Genomic DNA, 19,006 nt, shown 5'->3' with positions numbered 1-19,006 from the left:
CAGCCCTAGATCCACCATTCTGGATCATGCTGGTCCTGTGGGGGGGCGGCTTACCCATTTTCTACAAGATTGGGAATCGGTTACTACGGACCTTTGGGTTCTAGATCTTGTTGAAAATGGGTATGCTCTCCCCTTTCGGGAATTCCCTCCAAATTACCCCCCTTGCCAAGGTGCTTGCTCGGAGGAGCATCTTCTTCTCCTCCAGGAGGAGGTCCTAACGTTGCTAAAAAAAAAGGTGCGATAGAGGTGGTTCCAGAGCAGGAAAGGGGTCAGGGATGCTACTACCGGTATTTCATGATTCCAAAGAAGGATGGCAGGCTGCGTCCAATCCTGGACCTCAGGATCTTGAATCTTTTTCTGAAGCAAGAGAAGTTCAAGATCCTCACCCTGGCGCAGGTTCTTCAAGAGCTGCAATAGGAGGACTGGATGGTGTCGATCGACTTACAGGATGCGTATTTCCACATCCCCATCCTAAAGTCGCACAGGAAGTATCTCCGGTTTACGGTAGGGTCGCAACATTATCAGTTTGCGGTCCTTCCGTTTGGTCTTACTACTGCACCTCGAGTCTTCACCAAGGTGATGGCAGTGGTGGCAGCCCATCTCAGAAGGTTGGGGATTCCAGTTTTCCCCTATCTGGACGACTGGCTGATCAAAGCGGAGTCGCCAGAGAAGGTGCTTCATCATCTGCAGGATACAACTCAGCTGTTGTACAAATTGGGTTTCTCGATAAACGTACCCAAATCTCACCTGGTGCCCTCTCAGCGCAACCTGTTCATAGGGGCGGTACTGGACACTACTGTGTGTCGAGCATTCCCACCTCCACAAAGGATTCTCGACATTCAGGAAATGATTCCCTTGTTTTTCAATGGAGCGGTCGTTCCAGTCCTGAAGGTCCTTCGTCTGCTCGGTCTGTTTGCTTCCTGCATTCTGTTGGTCAACCATGCACGCTGGCACATGAGGGCACTCCAGTGGTGTCTCCGCAGGCAGTGGTATCAGCACAAAGGAGATCTCAGGGAGTCTGTGAGGATCTCCAGAGAAGCTGCGGCGGATCTGTCTTGGTGGAGCGTAGAGGGCAATCTGTCTCAAGGAAAGCCTTTCCATCTACCTCCATCGGTGGCCACAGTGATAACGGATGCATCCACTTTAGGGTGGGGTGCACATCTGGGGGATCTGGAGATAAAGGGTCTTTGGTCTCCAGAGGAAAGGTTGCTTCACATCAACCTTTTGGAGTTGCGGACGATACGTTTGGCACTCAAGGCCTTCCTCCCTTCCCTTCGCGGTCAGTCGGTTCAAGTCCTGACGGACAACACTACAGAGATGTGGTATGTCAACAAGCAGGGAGGAGTGGGGTCGCATTGTCTCCGCAGAGAGGCTCTGCGTCTCTGGTCTTGGGTTCAGGATCATCGGATTTGTCTGATAGCAAATCATCTGGCCGGGGTTCTGAACGTGCGTGCAGACAGTCTCAGTTGGTAGTTCTCCGCCGACCATGAGTGGAGGCTCCATCCGGAGGTGGTTCGTAACGTCTTTCGGACGTGGGGAACTCCTCGGGTGGACCTGTTTGCCACTCACGAGAAAGCTCACTGCCTGTCATTCTGCAGTCTCCAGTATCTGATGCAGGGATCTTTGGGCGACGCGTTTCAGTTGAGATGGGACTCTCGTCTCCTTTACGCGTTTCCTCCCATACCCTTGATTCCTCGGGTCCTAAGGAAGATTCGCCAAGACAGGGCCCAAGTCATATTGATCGCCCCAGATTGGCCAAGAAGGGTGTGGTATACAGATCTTCTCCACCTCTCCTCGTGCCCTCCGCTCCATCTCCCTCTCAGGGCAGACCTCTTCTCGCAGTCGGAGGGGCAGGTCTACACCCCCACCTCCAGAGCTAACACCTTCATGTCTGGGGATTGAACGGGGCAACGTGAATTCTTTTTCTCTCCCGCCTGATGTGGTAGATGTAATTTTGTCTGCCAGACGTCATTCCACCAAATCTATCTATTCTTATAGGTGGTCCAAATTTGTTCTTTGGTGCGGAGAGAAGTCTATTGACCCTTTGAGGGCTCGTTTATCCAACATTCTTCAGTTTGCTCTTTCTCTTGCTCAGCAGGGCTTTGCTGTAGCTACTGTTAAGGGATATTTGTCGGCATTTCTTTGCTTGCCGGATCAGCCTTCCCTGTTTAAGTCACCTATTGTATTACGATTCCTTAAGGGCCTTACAAACAAGTTTCCGCCTTCTCCTTTTATTGTGCCTCAATGGGACTTAAATCTGGTCTAAACTTACTTGATGGGTTCTCCCTTTGAACCTTTGCACAAGTGTCCCTTGAGGCTGTTGTCTTTCAAAACAGTCTTTCTCATTGCTATTACCTCGGCAAGGAGGGTAAGTGAGCTTCAAGCTCTGAGTTCAAAACCCCCGTTCTTGACTATTCATGCTGAAAGAATGGTACTCAGGACCAGGGCTGCTTTTCTACCAAAGGTGGTAACTCTTTTCCATCTGGGGCAATCCATTACCCTTTCTACCTTCTATCCTCCCCCCTCACCCTTCCAAGGAGGAGGAGCGGCTTCACCGCTTGGACCCTAAGAGGGCGGTGAGCTTCTACCTCGAAAGGACTAAAGACTTTCGAGTGGACGACAAGCTCTTTGTGGGCTTTGTTGGCTGCAGGAAAGGCAGAGCGGTGCACAAGCGCACCCTTTTCAGATGTATTATTTTGTGCATCAAGATATGTTACTCTTTGGCCGGTAAGGAACCTCCAGAGGGTATAAGGTCTCATTCTACCAGGGCTAAGTCTTCTACATCTGCCTTGTCTAGAGGTGTTCCTGTGGAGGACATTTGTAGGGCGGCAACTTGGGCCTCCCTTCACACTTTCGCGAAGCATTATTGCTTGTATTCCGAGGTGAGGAGGAACGGACACTTCGCTCGTTCTGTCCTTCAGGACTTTCTGGTATAGAGGGTGGACACCCTCCTCCGGGAGTAGTTCTGCTGTGGGAATCTTTTCACAAGGTGAGGAATCTACTGGCAGATGTATCCATCAGAAGAACAAGTTACTTACCTTCGGTAACGCTTTTTCTGGTGGATACAGTATCTGCCTGTGGATTCCTCACAGACCCACCCGCCTCCCCGTTGTCCACCCTTGTATACCTACAATTCTAATGATGGTGTTTCAAAATGTATTTGTTACTGTCAAAGGCAGTGTGTTATTTCTTTTGCCTTCCTATATTATCTCCACACTGTGTGTGTTGCTTTATATATTATGTACTGTGTATACTGTGTATATATTGCTGTCAGTCCGTCCGTGTGCCTCGAAGGCACGGAAAAAAGGGCGGAACTGACGTCATCACGCCGACGAGGTCTTCTTATGGATCCAGTGACGCCAGTGGAGTCGCGAGCAGAGCCGTGCCTCTGTGATGTTGTCTTCGACCTCATCGGCGTGGAGTGCTACAAAAGTTTCTGAATGTTGCTGGCGCAGGGGATATTCACAAGGTGAGGAATCCACAGGCAGATACTGTATCCACCAGAAAAAGCGTTACCGAAGGTAAGTAACTTGTTCATCAGGAGCAGCAGGAGTCTTCCCGGCTGCATCCTTGATGCCTAGAGCGAAGTCCAGAGTGCCCAGACGGTTGAAGAAGAAGTGGTGTCTGAAATGAATCTTGTCCATAATGAATCTAGGGACCCACCCTCAGGTAAGCCCTTGAGTACCCTAAGGAAAGGGTTGGGACGATTCAGGGGTCCCTCCCTAAGGAGGGACTGGACAAGGGGGAGGATACTCCCCTGTCCTTTGTCCAGTTTCGCACCAGAGCAGAGGTCAATGGCTCCCTGAACTGATTTGGACTGGATTATGCATGGAGGGCACCAAGTGTGCCCTGCATGCAGACTATGTGATGCTGGCAAGCGCCCCCACCCTGCCCCAATACACTAAATCCTGTTTGGGAGGTGGTCAGACCTCCCTGTGACAGGATACCTATTGTTCTGCCTTCCCCTGCCCAAGCTTGGCTTAGCAGCAGGAGGGCAGAAACGTGTTTCTGGCCGGCAGCAGCCCTAGCTTGCTGTTCATGTCTGGAAGACTGGTACCGGGAGCACCGAGGGCCTCACAAAGGAGCTTTATGGTGCATTGAATCATACTCCCGGTATGATTCCAACGTGTTTGATACCAAACATAATAGGATTTGTTACAGCCTGTTTCAAGATGGTCATCGTGTAATGATGCGGTGCCCCTCTATATGTTACATGGCTGTCTCACTTACAACCCGGGAGAATGGATTTCGTAGTCTGTAGGTGTGTCCTGCACACTTAGATCCGAGCACCCTGCCTTCAGGATTGAAAGGCCTGCTTTTGGGGTGACTTATAGGTTTTAAGTGCAGTTATGTTATGTTATGTTATGGGGTATTTGTAGAGCGCACAGCTACTCAAAAAGAGTGTCCCGGCGCTAAAGTAGTACCTCGAGAAGAGAGAGAACCTGCAAGCTTCCATTCCTACACGGAGACATTATTGATGGAACATCCAGGTCTTAAATTGGCATCTAAAATTAAGGAGTTCAGGTTCACTTCTGAGGGAGGGAGGTAGAGAATTCCATAATCTGCTTACGGTCACCTGGAAGGAACGTCCTCCATTCCTTACTAGAAGAAATTTTGGCACCACTAACATATGTTGGGTTGAGGATCTTAGCGTCCTACCCGGACAGTACGGGGTGATTCTCTTTCTGAGATACAGTGCCCCGCTATCATGCAAGGCCTTGAACGCTAGTACCAACGCCTTAAAGTTAATTCTGTTTTTCACTTGTAACCAGTGTAAGGTTTTTAGGTGACTTGTCAGATGGGTCCTAGGCCCGACCATCAAGATAGCCCTGGCCGCCGCATTTTGCACCATCTGGAGGCGGTTTACTAAGTATTTCGGAATGCCCAAGTACAGGACGTTCGCATAGTCCAGCCTTGAGGTAATCAGGGCTTGAACTACCGTCTGCCTGTGAGGCAAAGGTAGGAGTGAGAGAAAGTTTCTCAACATTTTTAGAAGCCGAAAGCACATACCAGTCACCGATTTAACCTGCAACTTCATAGAAAGATCAGAATCTAGTAGGACTCCAAGATTTTTCACAGTGGTGAAAGGGCTAGGGGGGGAAAAGTTGGTCCTGAGGCCACCAATTCCCCCATTCATCACCCGGTGTATGTCCAAAAAAGATAATTTCGGTTTTAGCAGAATTACAAGAAAGTTGATTCCGGCGAAACCAGTCAAAGATGTTGGACAAACACTGGTTAATTTCGCTTTCATTCAAAGGTTCATCCTTTCCGTATGTGAACAGGAGTTGTGAATCGTCTGCGTAGGTTATAATCTTAGCGTCAAATTTTTCGGCAAGTGAAGCCAGAGGAGCCATATAGATATTAAAAACAGTCGGGCTCAGCACTGAGCCCTGAGGCACTCCCAATATTCAGTAAGGGAATCGCCGTTGAAAACGGTGGGGACCAGACAGATTGTTGACGATCGCTCAGGAAGGAGCAAACCAGCTGAGAACCGTGCCCCCAAGACCACATACCCTAAGTCTCTGAAGGAGACGGTCGTGGGGTATCAAAAGCAGCCGAGAGATGGAGCAGTATTAAAACTGCTTTTCCTCCTTTGTCAAGGGTGCCTTTAATGCTTTCTGTAATTTCCAGTGGGGCTGTTTCGGTGCTATAGTTAGCTCTAAAACACGATTGACTGGGATGAAGGGCATTTGTAGCTTCTATATAGTTGGTAATGACTGAGTTCACATATTTTTCTTGTGCCTTAGCAAAAAAAGGTAGCAGTGTTATGGGCCTATAATTGCTAACAACGGCTGGGTCAGAAGAAGGTTTCTTCAGAAGAGGGATGATTTTACCCTGTTTCCACCTTACTGGAACGTTGCCAGTGACTAAAGAGAGATTCATGACTTGGTTAGCAGCGGGATTTAAGACCTCGGCGACCGAAGCTACTATTTTAGCAGGGCAAGGGTCTGTAGGCGACCCGGATTTAAGCGCACTCAAGATGGTAAGTGAAGTATCCAAGGAGATGGGTGGAAACTCCAATAGAGCGTCCGCCCTAAAAAGGTCTATAGAGTCCGGGACATCAGCCAGACTTGTACAAATGGATACATCAAATGAGTCCTGAATGGACTTTATCTTGTCATGAAAGAACTTTGCAATACGAACAGTCCATTCTAGAGTGGGGGTGAAAAGACTCTGGGTAGCATTAGGTGACCTTAGATATAGGTAAACCTATATCTTTCGTAAGTGGTGCTAGCACCAGCTTACAGAGGCTGCAATAACAGGCCTGTAGTTGCAAATTGAGTGGTCTCCCATGGTTGGCATAATACATGCTTCAGCCCATGGGGGACCCCTGGTGTACTTATACCCTGGGTACCTTAGTACCATATACTAGGGGCTGATAAGTGTAGCCCAGTGTCCAATCTGGGATGTACCAAAGTACTTACCATACCAATTTAGGGGAGAAAGCACATAGACTGGGGTCCTAATTAGCAGGATCCCAGTCAGACTAGTCAGAAACAGCATTACATCAAGCAAAACGTGGGGGTAACCATAAAAGCACATCCTACTTTCCTACAGAGGTACTGCAGAAAACTTTCCAGAACCAGACTGGCGGCTGGAGACAACTAAAAAGTTAAGGAATCAGCGGCTAGACAGTGTCTCTACCAGATATTATGTTACGGAAAGTAAGTAACTTGTCCTTTAAGGCTTGGCAAGTGGTTTTAAATGCCAGGTAGAAGTGGCAGTTAACTGCACACACAGGCCTTGCGGTGGCAGGCCTGAGACCGGTTTAAAAGGCCCACTTGTATCATTTAGATTACAGGCCCTTGGTATATGGTATACCACTTTACAAGGGACTTACAGGAACCTAAATATGTCAATCCGGTATATACCAGTGCCACCATGTTTTTAGGTAAGAAGCACATGCACTTTAGCACTGGTCAGCAGTGGTCAAATGCTCAGAGTCCTAAGGCCAACAAAAAGATACAGCAAAAACTGGAGGTAAGTAGGCAAAAAGTTGGGGGAAGTCCACCTTTAGGATGACCGGTCTAAAAACTACCATCTCTGTCACAACACAGCAGACGTTAAAATGATGTTCACCTAGAGAGATACCTCTTACATCTTCCTCGCAGTAAAAATCTGTATCACTGGAAAGATGATTCAGGAAGATGACTACCATCTGACCAAATTGGCCACAAATTTGACTCTCCGTTGATTGTGCATATTCTGGAATGCAAAATCCTCCCCTCCGCAATTGTTTGTTTCATGCTACCCAAATCCAAACCAGCTCAAAGGCCCTGGGCAAGACTCAGTAAAAGCTAGTACTCTCTGTTAAGATAGAGGTCCGTCAGTATTCTGTACCACTTTTCATCCCCTGACACACATGGCCAGTATAAATAAACTACCCTATTGATGCACTGGGCCAAAGACTATACAGGTCTATTCGCCTGTGACCCCATAACCCTGGCCATCTCTTCTAGGAGTATCAGTTCTAACCTCCTTCCTCCTTTCTGAATCTTCAACTACCTCCTCTGCCCCCTCCTCCAGGGCCACCATCATGGCTGTTCAAAGCATCAGCAATCTTTGGAAACTCCCACTCTTTTGCATCGAAAGAACATAGCTGCAGGAGGTTTTCTTCAAGCAAGATCCACAATTAAAAAAAACTAACATGAGCAACCTGTCTAATTCGTTCTTCCATCTAACTCCATTTAAAGGCCTGCTTGCTCTTCCAGGCTGATCTCCAGGTAAGGGGACAATTCACTGGGCAAAGGGCATAGTGCAAAGAGGTATACCCATGTAACAACCTAGTCACCTTTATGTACATCTGTGACCACACCTTTGGCTCTTACATACCATCTCTTACAAAATGTGTCACCAGTATAACTAGGTCAGGGCAATACTATACCACCTACCTGAAAGAACTTATCAGACTTTTTCATTGATCTTCTCCTGTCTCCCAAAGTGTACTGTTACTACTGAAATGGGGGTTTACCCAGCACAGGCTGAAATTCTAGACAGACAATGCTTCCACATTTTACCCTCCGGAAATCATAGAAGATGTGGACAATCTGGGTTCTGTTTTGGAATTACAAGTGCCACACAATCATCCATTAAATTGACCCTCATAAAACAAAACTAACCTTAAATATAGACAGGTCCTCCAGAGCAAGATTTTGGTGAATATCTGACCTTCTATTGATATCATCTGTATAACTTGCCTAAATTGAGATCATCTGCAAGTAGCCCCTCCGGAGACCTTAAAAGTCAAACATTACTTGTAAGAAGGAAAATGGCACATCTGCCTATTCTCTTTGTGTTATGAAAGAAAAGGTAGCCAGAGCAAAATCGCCAGTTTGTCTCAACAAGTGTCATATGATGAGGGGGTCAGAAGTTCCCCTGCACCAAAGCAAGATAGGCTAACTTCTAACCACTGAAGCAGAGAATTCTTCCAGAGGTCTGTTCTAAATCTGCAAAAGTTGAAAGAAACGCATTTCATCCTCTCTCCTTCCACAGAATACCACAAGAATTTAATGTCAAAATTGTGTAGCAGAATCCATACCGTCAGGACCAATAGTTTCCTCAACTTCATCCTCAAACCCATGTAAACACTAACTTTGCCATATCAATCACATCTCTAAGAGTTCATGTGGAAGATCGCAACCTTGGTATAAGCATTATAGATGCTCATCAGCACTCTATGTCTGTGAAATAAGTCTTATACAAACCTGAAATCATCAGTCCACTACCGAAAAAAAATAAGCCAGTTGGGCCAGGCTACCACTAGTGACTTATCTCAAGCCTTGTCTGCATCGTACAAAAGCTCTGGAATCTATGGCAACTACCTAAATCAGGTCCTATATAGAAATCAACCATCAGCTGTGCGATTTTCAGTCCAACCTACACCTACAAGAGGGAATTTAAATCATATTAACATTAAACATAAGGCAGTAACTGCTTGGCAGTGGTTAAGCTTGCAACCTCATCAATCTAGTGCTCTCCACAGCATACAGCACTATTGACTAAAATGTACTAATGGACTTGGATCACTTGCACTGACATATACAAAAAAAGTGCTAAATGGAATACTTGAATTAATCTCAGCCACTGGAAATTACTGTGGTTGCATCTCAATCCATTATTTTGCACACCATGCCACCTCAGTTTGGACAGAGCCATATACAAATTAGCCTTGACACTATTCCAGTAGGAACAGTCTTGATTGGAGGTTGACTGTCTGATGCTACTTGGTTCCAGTGGCACAGTGAACATGGGGCCCATGTGTGGGCATGCCCGTCGCACTCCAGTATAAAATAAAGTGATGGATTGAAAACTTCAATAATCTCAGCTACTGGTAATTACTCAGGCTGCATCCCACTCCATCGTTATTTTGCAAACCATGCATTGCAGTTTGGACTCCGTCATGTGAAAATCAGCCTTGCTCGGCACTTACAGAAACAGTCCAGCCTGAACTGCTTGGCTAGGTGCCTGCAAGCATCCAGGGACCAACCAGGATTTTCTTCTCCTTCCATAGCAACCCTACCCTTTAAGCTGCGATTTGATGCATCCTATTCAGAACAACCTGTATCAGCTGTGAAGTCCCTCAGAAATTGTTATGCAATCCATACTCCACACTCCATGGCTCTACTGGCCCACATCCTACTTCCACAATGTCATGTTATTCTCTCTGCTTACTACTGGTCCTTCTGCTGCAATTTATGTACATATACTTATGAACACAGTGATGATTTTCATGCTTTTTCACCCACCATTTACCGTGTTAACATTGGTATTTCACCTTACTGATTTATGTATTTCCTGATTCATTTTCTCTTTTATCCGCTTTGATGCTCATCGTATATTGCCTTATCATGCTTACATTTGCTACCGATGTTTATTGTCACTCTGCACCAGTAGCCTCCACAATTTACAGCAATATGTTTTGCCTTTTCTGTTGTCTGTGTTTATTCTTTTATACTCTCAAACTATTTACACCCCAGTTTCTCCTTTCTCATTTCCTTTACGTCCCACTCTTGACACATGCCACTCATTTTTCTTTCTGATTAATCCACGACTACCCAACTGTCCTCACTTCCGGTTCTTCTAACCGGAAGCACCATCTACCGCTCTAGTTGTTTCCCTACCTGGAGACTTTTTCATTTCCGGTCTTGCCGACACTCGCCATTCCGCTACCAGGAATCGTGAGCAGATCCCATACCGGAGACTGCTCTTCCACCGGTAAGGCTTGTACCACCCACCCCTTCCCCTTCCGTTTTTTATTTGCAGTTCCCTCACTAATCCACGTTCCCTGTCTCCTCAAGGCTACAGATCCTGCTATTCAGCCTTTATCCAGGCAATCCCAGTTCCCGCCGTTTCCTAGCGGGTACTTCTCCTCGTGTGACTTCATATTTGAGGTCAATAACGACATACACAACCTCCCGTACCAGGTAGTTGCCACTTCTGGTTCTCTTTCTCCTTTTTTTCAAATTTTTTTTAACATAAGCTCCTGTCATGTTACGTTATTGCTTTTTCCACACAGGTTGTTTTCACACTAACAATCATCTGTGTTGTGCTTACGCACCTGTGCCCCGTAGCTGCAATGCATTACCTGTCTTCTTTCAATTCCTGTCATTGACGGACTCGAGTTACTTATTGTTGCAATGACTGCACAAATGTATAATTATGTTTTTCTTTTACTGACCTCGTTGCAGCTTCCCGCATGTTAGTTAATCCGTTTTACATGCAGTCTTTGTTTCCTATTTTATCTCATCATGTAATACCGTCAGTCTTTCATTAAGGCATCACTCTCATAGCTATTTTGGGTTTTGACCCTCTGACCCTCTAGCCGTCTCCAGATCTTCATGTGCTCTCATTAGACTGTTACCGTCCTTGTATTGCTTTCAACATTATTTTGTGTTCATTTGAAGCATTCTCTGACATGTTTAGTATGCCATGTTTATGAATCTTTCCTCATGCTTCTCTGTATCTTTCCACTGGCATGAATCACCCTATTTTAGCTTAGACTCGTATTGCCTTTTACCTCATACATCATTTGATCACTAGTCTTTAGTATACATGTCACTCGACCTCTAACGTTAACTTTTACCCTCTTTCTTTCCTTAATAGGCACTACCCATTCATTCTTGTTAAACCTAGTCAATCCACGGTTACATTTTAAACTTGCATCATTCTGCCTGCCTCACTTGTCACACTCCCAGCTTTTGTTTCAACAACGTTCGGTTTTGACTATTAGTTACTTGGGCTCCCCTCTTCCCAGCACACCGTATAATTTTCCGTCTCCCTCACCAACACTACACTTCCAGCCGGTCCTCCTAGCACACTATCTAACTCTTCGTTCTCCTCCACCAACATTACACTTCCAACCGGTCTTCCTCGCACCTTTCCTAGGCTTTCACCATGTATGACAGCCACCATGGCTCCATCAGTTTAACCAATTTTGTGGTATTTTACCTTGCGCCCACTTTGTTTATTTTCCATTCTTTGTTTTGTTTAATTTCCATTCATTTTCTCACTATTCCTTTTCCTTCCTTAGCCCTGATGAGTCACAACAGCTACACGTTGTGACGAAACACGTGTCGGCTGATTAATTTCTTTTGTACTTTGAATTGAAACATTTTCATTAAAGGAATCTTACACGCTACACGACCTGATGTCGACCAGTGTTTATCCATAATAAGTTTCTTTTCAAACCTTCTGGCTTATGTTGAACACATACAGAACCTAATACTACCCATACGTGTGCACAGGATCTCACTTTCTACTTCCATAATAGTTATGCCGGTGGCAGCATGACCAGTATTAACTCAGAAGAGGAATTGTGTGACCTAGGTCTGGAGGTAGACTAGCTGCAGGAAAACTAGTATTGGAAGTAATTTAAATTGCTGTTGACACTGTCCAGATCATCTTACTTGCTGATAGAACCTGTGGATGATGACCTATTGACTGACTCACCCTCAGAAAAACTGCCTTTCAGCATGAAGATATAATATCCAGACCATTCACCTGCAACTGCTCTAAAAAACGTTTTCCACGTGCTCCAAAAACTTTAAAATCATGCTCTCATACAGCTCATAGCTTAAAATGCTCTGATAATGTATCCGCCTTAACAACCCTTCCTTGGATCTCCACGGAGGAAAGATCACTACTATTCAAGACACTGTGATTTGCCCACAAAGTATTACATTTCTGAGCTTAAACTACCTTCTTATAAATGCTTTGAGTAAGTTGCCAGGAAAATACTTGCTATCAGCCCTGCCGGATACAAAACATTTAGCAGACAGCCGCTACATACATTGAAATGGCCTCCAGCTCATCTAATACTTGAATGAGACCTCCTTAGGTTATACAGAAGCTTAGCCTTAAATGACCAGTCCTCTGGAGGTCTATGTTTAGGAAGCTTACCAACCTCTCAAGTCCTCCCAATACACAAACTTCAGCCCTGTTGCTCTGATGTGCCAGACCAAACGATCACTCACTAACATTCCTGAATGACTCTCTCTTATTAAGACTTTCACATCTCCCTACCCAGCCAGTATTAAAGACTTGGAATCTTCGTTGTATCTGATATACTCTAAACCATGTCCCAGCAAACAAAGACTATATTTTCTACTTCACTCTTGATTCCCATAGTTCATGGCAGAGTATTTGCCACATTGAGATGGATATTCTGTGCTCCCTTAGATTACTCTGATTAGTTACTCTTGGGCAAAAAATGAAATGTCATTGGGTAAATGGCCCACAAAGGAGGTATCACTGGGAGTATTGAATCACTTGATCAATTAACAGTGGAGCAATTGGCCCGTGTACTGGCTGACAGGGAAACATTGGAAAAATATGTGTTGTGATACTATGGCATATGGCCAATTTGGGATATGAACATGTGACTGGAGTGCTGCTGCAGCTCATAGCCCAGTATTTGGATAACACTGCAGCTAGCCAAGTGATAAGTTGGGACCACAGTGGTGAAACACCACACATAATAGAAGTACATTTTAGTGGCATTGTCATACTAATTATTATTACTGTTATTAATCAGATAGAGTAGAAACCTTAAAGGGGGCAGAGACTTAAAATAACTGCTCAATAAATAAAGTAATGAGCAGAAATATACTCCTTCACGCTGTGATTCAGGAAGATGTGAAGTATTGGATTTTGTTCCTCCCACCAGAGGGACAATTCGCAAACAGGAAATGTATGGTTTGTGTGGAGAGACAGTAAACACAAAACAGTGGAGTAAGTACTACAAAGGCACTACATGTAAAAAAATATTAATCTTTCATGTCAGGCAAAGGCTTGGGAATTGAAGAGATAAGTGGCACGTCCTCATTGGGGCTGGCAAGAAGAAACTGGGTCTCACTGGCCACTGCTGAACATTTTGTGTTGTGGAACTGTTGTATCCCTTTAAATGAGCAGTGTTCTTTTTATCTTTGCCTGTCTGGCTCCAGGTCTTTCATTTTCGTTTTTTATTTAAATATCACCCTCCATGTGCCTAATTAGCCACCTGTTTTTATTTTGATTTGATCTTAAATCCGGTTAACATCGCCTAAAGATGGTCACATCAAAAAGGTTTTAAGATATGATATATTTGTAAAAATGTACTCTAATACCCCACATAGACTGGAATATATGGTGTGTTTGATGTCATTGAAGAGTCTTTTGAAGGAGAACTATGATCACAAGTAAGGAATCTATTATTCACCTTTCCCCATAGCTTTCCTTGATGATTTTTGTATGTAAATTTGTTTTTCTTTTTCCTATTCCTTTCATCTTGAAAAGTTTCACTTTGATTCATTTTAGGGGGCTCTTGACTGAAAAAGCAGCACCGGTGATGAACATTATTCATGGGATCTTCAGCCTGATTTTAAAATTCCGTGTTCAGTTAATTTCTCATTCTTGGAACTATGACTCTGTGAAGGAGATGGTCATTCATCCCAACTTTGGATTGATGCAGCAGTCCTACAAAACCTTCAAGTATTATTCCTACTTCCTATTTGAAGGTATATTTGTGACAATATTTACAGTGATACTTGCAGTCATCATGCAGCATGTAGCTAGATGGTGAGCGACTTGAAACATTGCTGTGCGATAAATTTGAGCAACATTAAGGATTTGTGTGTGCAAAAAAATACTGACAACATTTTTATATTTGGAAAAGGAATTTGATTCCAGAGGTGTCCAATACTGGCCCACTTGATTCATGGCATTTTCTAGCTTTCCACATTTAATGAATTTTACATAAAAGAATCCTGTGTGTAATTCCTGTGGCAATTTGGTGCTGGACTGCCAAATTTTAGACATTTGCTGCAGCCCATTTACATTATAACGTTCCTTGTATTTTGCCTTGTTTATACGTTTTCCAGATAATACTATTTAATAGTGGGTTCTCCAGCATCAGCTCTTTCAAAAATGAATCTGTATGAACCATTCTCCATTGTCGAACTCTGATTCCTGTGTAATAAATGTGAACAACGCAGCTGAAAATAAAGCCCATTTATTTTGACTGGATCCAAAAACTTCAAAGCAATGAGATTGCAGATAGAGGGCGCTTGAAGTGACCTTAGGTGATGACACTGTGGCCATAAAGTGCCCACCCCAGCCCACCAATGTCAGTTTATTTCCTTTTTCCAGGCCTTCAATGCAGAACAAGAGCTTTACTTCTCAGGAAATTTTACCTCACAAAATTACAACTTGCAGAACGAATGTCTCCCCCAAAAGGTCTGTCGCAAACCCTGTAGGGATTGTGAGGGGCAGACGTACCTCACGAACCCCCACACTGTATGTGGTGTTTGGGGCCCGACCATGATAACCGATCTTGTTCCTCGTGCCTCAGCATGCATCCTTAGGCTATTGAGGAGCAGGAGGCAAAACTGTTCATGCCCAATTAAAGGACGACCATCGATAGTGAAAACATTCCGGACATTGTTCTCTTTTCCCTTCGACATCCTCTAGAAAGAAGAGGAGGGAACACAAGAGAAAAGAGAAGGAACATGCCACAGGTAAGTCACCCCATCTCTTTCTGACTTCACCTGGATGCTAGTCCTCTGAACTGGAGCTAGTCCTTTGCCCTCCAGAGGATCTTTGGTGCAGCCCTGCTCCCTCCGTGGGCCTGACTCCAGATAGACTTCCACAAGACCTGGTACCGCCATGTCTCAATCCACCGGTGCCATCCCTGGATTTTCCTGAGTTCCTGGCAGCCTTTCTCCGCGTTATGTACGCAATCTTTCCGAAAGCATTGACATCGTCTGGCTTATCTTTGGGCCCAGTGGAGCCACTGCGTCTTCCACTCTTCATGTCCCTTCAGCCGATGCCATTTGGCATCACAGGGTGTACTCAGCTTTTCAGCAACATAAGAATCTCTCCCTGGACACCCTTACAAGAGTCCACTACTTCCTTGTTCAGGAAAAGATCTTATAGGCAGCCAGACAATTGGAACCAATAGTGTTCCAAGGGGACAATATTTCACTTTTCCAAGACATTTTTGCCCAAACATTAGCTAGACAGAGGGAGTTCCGAGGAATAACTCCACACCTACTAAAGAACAAAAGCAAATATTGTTGGGAATTTCAATTCTGGCTGCACTTCAGCTTCAAGGAGACGTGGGTCGTAATCTGCACAATCCAGGAGGCCTGTGAGTTACTAGGCATGCCACCCCCTCCAGATGTGGAACTACCCCAACGTTCCAGGGGGATCGGAGACCTCATGCTGGCGGACCGGGGGAGTGAGCTGGTATTTCCAGTCCACACGAATGAAAGCCTGTAAACAGCAGCCCCAAGGTGAAAGGGAATGAAGATCACCGTCATTGAAAGAAGATAGTCTGCCTTGAGCTCCTCCTGATAAACCATTGACCCCGATAGCGTTGCCCGGGAGAGCGTCAGACTACGTTCAGCGTCAGACAGACTTCACTTCTTGCTCAACATTGATTCACTTTTCTGGAGAATAACTGTGGGAGGTTTTGGGGCTCTCATGTTCATTCCAGGAGCATGCCCCAACCTTTCTAGATAATATCTGGTATTCATATTATTCTTTACTCACCACAGGAGATGTCCTCCTGGATCCAGGCCTTGTATGAAGTCTGGAAGTATGCCATGTTTATGGTTCTTCAGCTCATACTCTGTTTTCAATTGTTGTTTTGTTTACCAATAACCCAATTGACACCCATGAACGGTGCAGTCAGAGGTGACATGATGTATGCACATTTCATTATCCATATCTTACATGTAGGCGAGGATACCCACACAGTCTACCTTGACAACCCTACACATCATCTCCATTAATGTACAGGGCTTAAACTCCCCAGTTAAGTTTCGAGCTTTAATAAATTGTCATAGGCAAAAGGAAGTGGACATGGCGCTGCTCCAGGAGACACATCTCCTGAAAGTTGACATCAAGCGCCTCCGCTCCTATTGATACCCAACACAATTACACTCTTCATTTGCCTGCAAGTCCAGAGGCGGGTCAATCCTCCTCCATAGGGACCTCTCTTTTAAATTGGATAGCATCTATGCGGACTAAGAGGGTCAACAAGTGGGTATACGTGGCATGCTGAATACTACTCAAACGACCATAATCTCTGTCTATGGGTCCAATATGAAAAGAGAGGAGTTCCATTCTGACCTATTCCCGAGAATCTTCCACTTTGCAGTAGGCAAAATTGTTGTAGGCAGCAACCTCAATACTCTCCTAGACCCAGGGCTGGATCGCTCTCACCCTCGGCAGGGTGAACCCCGCCCTCCCACTGCCATAGCTCAGAGGCTGCTGGACCTGGCATTTGTGGATGCCTGGCATCACCCTTGCAACTGGGACTATATGTTCTATTCCAGCGTTCATAAAATCTAATAACGCCTGGACTACTTCCTGATCTCCCAGTCCTTGCTTCCCAGGCTCAAAGACTCTAAAATCGGTGTCAAGGTCCTTTAAGGTCATGCTCTGGTGTGGCAGGTGGTGAGACCTGTTGACCTACAGAGACCATTCCTGAGGTTGTGGGTAGTGAACAAGGTGGTGCTCGGAGACCCAACCCTGCGCGACTGTATCGAAGACACAAAACAACACCACTTTGGCAAGAACGATAACGGGGAGTATCCCCCACAAGCCTTTGGGATGCGGCCAGACGGATTTCTGAGGGGAGCTCATCTCCCACACGTCAGCATTCCAGCTCGTGGCTAAACTCCACAAGAACGAATTAGAAACTGTGATATCTCAGTCTGAGACACAGTAGAAGAGTGGGGTTCACACAGGACTTTACAGGACCTCTGCAGGCTTCAGGGGAAGCTTGAACAGATATGGATGAAGGAGGCAGCCAACAAACTACTTTATGTCAATCACACTTATTATGAATGGGTGACAAGGCGAACAGACTCTTGGCCCACAAGTTACGAATTCTAGCGACATGTAACCACATCAGGGAGGTCGGAGACGAGGAGGGCCAGTTGCACCAAAAGATGGCAGAGATTCTCGCTGTTTTTAAAAAATTTTTTTACTGTACTCTGTATCCGGTCCAGAACCTGGATCGGCAACTTCGGGATGAATATCTTTGTGACTCACTTCCCGAACAAGAAGGCTGAGTTGCGCCTGCTACAGGAGGACAATATGCTGGATGAGGTCCGGGCAACGAGTAACAACCTTACATCCTGTAAAGATCTGGGCCTGTTTGTTTTCCAGCCACCTACTACAAGGTATATGCTTCCTTAAGGATAGGACCCTTAATAAAGGTTTTCAACCTTTGTTTTTTAACATCGTGATGGTTACGAACATAATGCTGGGCGCCCACCTTACACTTCTCCTAAAACCTGACAAGCCCCCACCCTATTTGGCCCACTCTTATTACTCCTCATCAGTTGGGTTTCATCCTCAATAGGCAGGCTCCTGACAATACAAGACTGGCGGTCGCACTCAAGGAGGTGGTGGAGCGTCCTCGCTAACCAATGGCCCTTCCCTCCCTGGTCGGTTGATAGAGTGGATCAGGCATTATTGTCTTAATGTACAGAAAAGGTCGGAAGCTGCTGGTTCTCTCCTTCCAATACTGTTACTGCTCTTTAACCTAATTTAAAAATATGGATGTCCGAAAGATGCTATGCTGGTAACTTGTCTATAATTACAGTGTTAGTATCTTTGAAATTTGCATGCAACCTCTTAGAAATTGGATTACTGATTGAGGGGGGTCACTCCTTCTCAGGGTGAGGTGCAAGCAAACTCTAAATTAACCTGTGCTCAACTCTCTGGTAGCTTGGCACTGAGCAGACAGGTTTAAATTATAGACAACGTGTAAAGTATTTATGCAGCACTTCAAACAGTAATAAAGTGAAAACACAAAAAGATAAGTACCACACCAGTTTTGAAAAACTGAACAAAATTTGATAATTTAACCAACAAATATCCAATCATTAAAACCAGAGATATGCAAATGTAAAGATTTAAGTGAAAATAGTGTTAAAAAGCCCAAAGCGCCTCTCGTGGCTATCTGGTCATGTGAGACCGGGAGAAAGTCACAAGTTCAGGCCAGCCGCAATGGAGACGAGTTGGATACAGGGACCAGGTTAGTCCCATTGAAAAGTTACCTTCTCAGTCCACCGCAAAGAGTACTGTTCGCAGTGGAGGCGGCTGTGGGGAGCAGGGAAGTGTCGCAGATGGTCGTCACTGTAGCACAAAGATCCTGTTGTTGTCGCAAACAGTTGGGCCAAAGTGTCGCTGTAGCACTCCCCGTGAGCGGTAGATAATGTAACATGTAGAGTTAGGTCCACGAAACTTTGTGTTGATGGGCAGTGCGAGCGACAAGGTTTTGTCACCAACAAGCCCATTTACAATCGCGGATAGCCCACAAACTTCAATTCAGCTCCACTGAGGCAACACAAGGTCCAGCTGGATCTGGGTGCTATTTCAGGTGGTGGGGAGCTTGTTATGTCCTGGTGGCTCTGAACAGGAGGCCACAGATTAGCCCTTGGAGTCACTCTGGGATCAGGTGCAAACTCAATCCCTTTGGCCCCATCAGGAGGGCAGCAATCGTGCAGGGCTG

General features: G+C 45.3%; 1 protein-coding gene across 1 annotated transcript in view; it reads left to right on the top strand.

The window, feature by feature from the left end:
- The window catches only part of TUBGCP6 (tubulin gamma complex component 6), a 492,321-nt gene that overhangs the window by 446,288 nt on the left and 27,027 nt on the right, over window positions 1-19,006 (top strand). Inside the window, exon 25 of the mRNA XM_085653952.1 lies at window positions 13,795-13,994. Coding sequence (XP_085510078.1) covers window positions 13,795-13,994 — 200 coding nt within the window. The remainder of the gene's footprint in view (window positions 1-13,794; window positions 13,995-19,006) is intronic.

The sequence above is a fragment of the Triturus cristatus genome, chromosome 4_1 (assembly GCF_964204655.1).
Source record: "Triturus cristatus chromosome 4_1, aTriCri1.1, whole genome shotgun sequence".
Taxonomy (NCBI): Eukaryota; Metazoa; Chordata; class Amphibia; order Caudata; family Salamandridae; genus Triturus; species Triturus cristatus.
The sequence above is the reverse complement of the archived record's forward strand: the minus strand, read 5'-3'. Positions and strand labels throughout refer to the sequence as shown.